At 41.5% G+C, this 5,402-nt stretch overlaps 1 protein-coding gene across 1 annotated transcript; it reads right to left on the bottom strand.

The window, feature by feature from the left end:
- Nucleotides 1–801: 801 nt before the first annotated feature.
- Nucleotides 802–4,389, bottom strand: LOC137283932 (proprotein convertase subtilisin/kexin type 5-like). Its single transcript, XM_067815608.1, has 2 exons — nt 2,086–4,389; nt 802–1,068 (listed from the first exon to the last, which is right to left on the bottom strand). Exons 1-2 carry the CDS (start codon nt 4,387–4,389, stop codon nt 802–804), a joined length of 2,571 nt encoding a protein of 856 aa, XP_067671709.1.
- Between the last annotated feature and the right edge of the window lie 1,013 nt (nt 4,390–5,402).

The following is a 5,402-nucleotide window of genomic DNA, read 5'->3' on the forward strand; positions in this document are numbered from 1 at the left end:
GTACAGTGCAATCCCGTGATTACATGTGTTCTCAGTTTGTGACACATTGTGTCTGTGGTGTAACACCAAGTGTGTATTGAAGGAACTGCCATCAAAGGGACATAACTTCAAGTCATCCCCTTTCAAACAGACGTAAAAGCTTCACTAAGCCCTACCTATATCGTGCTTCCTGTACGGTCCAGTCTTACATTTATGCATTGTATGGTTTTATGTAATCATATCTTGGTGTTACTATTGTTTCTCTGTTGGTCCAGTACATGTTCAACATGACCATACATAGCAAAAGGACTTTTATCTTCTTTTCTCGCATAGTCCGTTTGGCTCAAAAGCGGACGAATGAACTGCAATCCAACTCGAAAACTAATAAACGTGTACTCCTCAATGAAACGCTGATCATAAGAAAAACATCTGAAGAACTCTGCTTTTTTCAGAATTCATGTCCTAAATATCTTAAATACAGAAAAGTTGTCTAACAAACTATTATTAAAATGTTAACACGGTTCACTCTTTGTTACGAGTGAGGAGTGCAGCAAAAAGGACAGCCAAGTGTTCGTGAAGCACATGCATTAGTGCCGATAATGCAATTGATTCATCAACGTGTGCTGTGCCGTCCCCACACTTTCTTGCACTGTTTCTCTCTCTGCATTCCCCCGCGTGACTAATAGTAACAGTTTCAATATTTTGTCGATAGCTTGTTGAACAACCTTTTTATTTTGACTATTGTAACAGCAGTGAATCAGGTCACCCTCGGCCAAAGTTAAACCAAACGTTGTTTCCATCACTAAATAGGACAACATTTGGTTAGTGATTCTGACGCACTTCTTCCAGCTGAATCAAACAGCTGTCATCTAGAAGCAATGGCACGTCATCTTGGTCGCGGTGATGCTGGACAATGACGTCGTCAGTACCACCTTCCGCCATGGGAGGGTGGGTATTGGGTACGTCGTCCATCTCTAGTAACACTCCAGAACATGTTATCCTTGAATCGGGTCCTTGGGAGGCTTCTTGGTCCTGGGATGGCTCAGCCTGAGGAACTGTACAGCTATCTTCATCCTCGACGTCCAGTAACTTCAACAAAACATTGGATTTTTTAACCAAAGAAACATAGACGTGAACAGTTGTACATGTGACTGACAAACCGCTGCATCACCAGGTAAAGCAGATGTCAAGGCCATACCAACGGGCCTCTTCGTATATGAAGTCGGCACATCCAAATTGCATGTGCGTGTTAATAAAAAAATCAAACAAAATGTATTACAATGAATGAAATATTACTTCAACTATTAAGCAGCAGAGAAACTGCACTGTGTAGGAAAGCTGTCTATATCGAAAACGACAACGACGACGACAACAACAACAACAAAATATACCCAAGAAACATATGAAGTGTAGGATAGGTTAGATTCAAATTATCTATGATGTCAAACTTACACGTTACAAATTAGGTCAGGGTACTAATGAAAACCATACCTCAAAATTTAGTGAGTTAACATATATAGTCATATCCGCAATATTTCAGTGACATCGTGACTAAATCGAATTAGAGATGAACAATAGTTAAAGGTAAATTAGACATATCTGTCAACGAGGGCAGTAAAACAACTAGATAATCACAGATATTAATATAAAACTTGTAGTTGTATCTAAAATCATTTAACCATACATTACGATACAATTTAAAATTCAGGCTATGGATCTCCAACAGCTGAAGGTAGGTCGACATACAATGCATTCGCTTCCTGCGTGGTTCCTAGCTGGATTTACACCATCCCTTTAGCCGTAAGCAATTTAGACAATTCTAGCCAGACATTAAAAACGTGGAACGTTTTAATCTAACTTTACGTATGTAAGATTATCCTGTGCAGCCCATGTAACACATTTTATTCACAATGGACATAGACTTTATGAAAATGTATTTTACAGAAGAAACAGTCGAGCAGCATTGTGAAGAACCAAGATCCAAGCTATTGCCATTAAACTATTTTCAAACCTGTAAACAACTCATAATGATGAGGATCATTAAAAGTAACGAGGTAAATGTTCTAAGAGTTTTGTATGCGTTACCCTGAACCCAATGCTACTTACCTTTTGATTCTCAGGTCGTATCTGTGTGATATCCTTTCCTTTCAAGTTTTTAGGATTATGGACCAAACAGTACAATAACACGAACATCACCAGTATTACAGCTGGAATAACCCTGATGGCATACTGGTCTATTTTTGCATCGTAGCACACTCCCCTCACGAACGTCGATGAGCCGGGTGGACATTCTGTCACACAACTTCCATTGTATACAAAGTAATTCGTGCTTGAAAAACACAGTAATTCCATGACACAGTTGGAACCATTCAAGACCCAGTCTTTTGGGCACACTGAATAACATGTACTGCCGAACGAATTGGCACTGTATGGTGCCTCCTTTGGACAGGCTGACATGCATGACCCATTATAAATGTATCCGTTCAAACATAAAAACTCGCTAATGCAGTCAGAGTCTTTAAGAACCGTCCCCTCTGGGCACTTTGACAAACATTTACCATCATGTTTATATTGGACATTTTGTGGACACGATGGTAAACATCTTCCGTTGTAAATGACGCCTTGTAGACACAGATATCGTTTAATACAATCTTGATCATGACCTTTCGCTAACCACCCCTCTGGACACTTCGCCAAGCATTTACCATTATGTTTATATGGGGCATTCCGTGGGCACGATGGTAAACATGTTCCATTATAGATGACGCCTGGTGGACACATACGTGGTTGAATACAATCATGACCCTCCGTTAACATTCTCTCTGGGCACTTCGACAAACATTTACCTTCGTGTATATATTGGACATTCCGTGGACACGACGGCAAACATGTCCCGTTGTAAATGACGGCATTATACTCAAACCGACAATTCGTAACAGTCACACATCGGTTCCCAGGAAACAATGAACTGTTGGATGGACACGCGGAGTAGCAGGTGTTGTCCATTGTATATGGAAAAGTTGGGGAGCATGTGTTAAGGCACTCGTTTTCTTGAACAAATTTGTTTTGAGATCTGCAATGTGATGCTGCTATGCAAATTTTACTCGGTAAGCTGACAGTTTTGTGTGGACACACTGAGTAACAGTGACTGGAATATATGTATGGACTTTGTAGTGGACATGCCGCTACGCATGTGCTGTTATACACCTTTTTATTGAAGGTACACTGTGGTTCCCCAATGCATAGTCTCGATCCTGGTTCACTAATTACGCTTCCTTCTGGACAGGATTGGTGACAGCGGCGGTATAATATGTATGGCGAGTTTTGTGGACATTTTGAAACACAGGTTTCATTTAAAACATAGCGATTGCTTTCAAAACAGTCAACAATGTCGAGACATTGCATATCACTAACGACTCTTGTGCTTGGGCACGAGCTCACACAGTTCCCCTCGTTGTTAATTGGTGCTTCAAGTGGACACTTATCGACGCATGTCCCATTGAATATTACCATATAACGACCTGATGGAGATAAACAGTCCCGCTCGTTGATGCATGAATCATTAAAGAAGACTGTGTTTTCTGGACAGTTACCATGACAGTAATGGTCAACAAGGAACGGTGCAGCAGCCGGACAGTAAGCTATGCAAGCATTCTGATACAAACTCATGTTCCTTTGCCAACATTCTTCAGCAGAAACACATTTATGTCCAAGAGCGACCTTTGGAGTCGGACACTCACTGGAACATGCACTGTGATCACTGTAAGGCGCTTCTTGTGGGCAGGCCGCGACACAGGAGTTATTAAATATAACCCTTTCTAGTTTAACAGTGCAATATTCCTTGGTTAAACAGCTTGTTCCATTGCCCATGACAGCGATACCCGGAGGGCAGGAACGGTGGCATACACCGTGCAGAGTGTATTTGTGTTCTGGAGGGCATTGGGCTACACATGACCTGCCATTGACGAAGCCGTTCTTCTTGCAATCCTCCAGAAACACGCATTCCGATCCATTAACGACTGTATCAGATGGACATGTTCTGTAACAAGTCCCATCCTTCTTGATAGGAACGGAGGAAGGACACCTTGCCATACAGGTCCCGTTAAATAGCACCTGGTTATGGTTTGCCTTGCTGTATGTTCCATTCAAACATTTCGTTCCAATTAAAATGGTATGTCTTGGACACTGGTTGTAGCATGTTTGTGTCTCCTGCAGGTAATATGTCCCAATAGGACAGGAATGCACACATCTTCGATCATAAATCAGAAAGCCTCTCCCTACACAGTCCTTCACAGTTATACATTCGTCAAACATGTTGCCTATTGACACCCAGTTTGGACTACACCAGCGAGTGTCCGCCATTCCTACAAGAAGAACTAAAAGCAGAGTCCAAGACCCCAGTGTAAGCATTTTCTGATCTTTCCACGCACAAGAAGTATGAGCACGTCCAGTATCGTTTTTGCAAACTTCGAAATATTGAATGTTCGACTGTCTCGAATTGGAAGCTCAGCCGCTGTTTAAATCTTGTTTTGTCATCATTTGGTTGTGTCGTACCTCGGATAACTTGAAGTCTTTACGTCCCGATATCTCGATACGGTGGTGTTTATTACATGCTGTTTGGTGCAAATGCCGTGGTCTGAAATAATACATACATTTCGGGTTAAGTGGAAATCAAAAGGTTTAACATATTAGTGTCACACTTTACACGAACACACACACACACACACACAGAGAGAGAGAGAGAGTGAGTGAGTGAGTTTAGTTTTACGTCGCACTTAGCAATATTCCAGCTATATGGCGACGGTCTGTAAATAATCGAGTCTGGACCAGACAATCCAGTGATCAATAACATGAGCATCGATCTGCGCAATGGGGAACCGATGACATGTGTCAACCAAGTCAGCTAGTCTGACCACCCGATCCCGTTAGTCGCCTCTTACGACAAGCATAGTCACCTTTTATGGCAAGCATGGGTTGCTGAAGGCCTATTCTACCCCGGGACCTTCACGGGTCAGAGAGAGAGAGAGAGATATTCATTAACGTATGTATGTATGTATGTATGTATGTATGTATGTATGTATGTATGTATGTATGTATGTATGTATGTATGTATGTATGTATGTATGTATGTATGTATGTATGTATGTATGTATGTATGTATGTATGTATGTATGTATGTATGTATGTATGTATGTATGTATGTTGTGCGTGCGTGCGTAAGCTTTTATTTGTCTTTGGAAAGCCCTAGCATGCCATCCGCAAACGTTCACTGCTTCCGTTTAAAGCATATTCACGGACATGTTGACGACAATCCTTTCCAAAAAACAAATTCAGGATCGAACCCACGATCAAGGTTTCTTCGCCAGGAGTCACCCCGAAGTATACGGCTCAGGTGACTCATCATTGTTACAGAAACTTACGTC

The sequence above is a fragment of the Haliotis asinina genome, chromosome 1 (assembly GCF_037392515.1).
Source record: "Haliotis asinina isolate JCU_RB_2024 chromosome 1, JCU_Hal_asi_v2, whole genome shotgun sequence".
NCBI lineage: Eukaryota > Metazoa > Mollusca > Gastropoda > Lepetellida > Haliotidae > Haliotis > Haliotis asinina.

Coding starts and splice junctions, on each gene's coding strand:
- LOC137283932 (XM_067815608.1), bottom strand. CDS start 4,389: ATGCTTACACTGGGGTCTTGGACTCTGCTTTTAGTTCTTCTTGTAGGA. Junction 1,069..2,085: donor TACGACCTGAGAATCAAAAG/GTAAGTAGCATT, acceptor GTTTTGTTGAAG/TTACTGGACGTCGAGGATGA.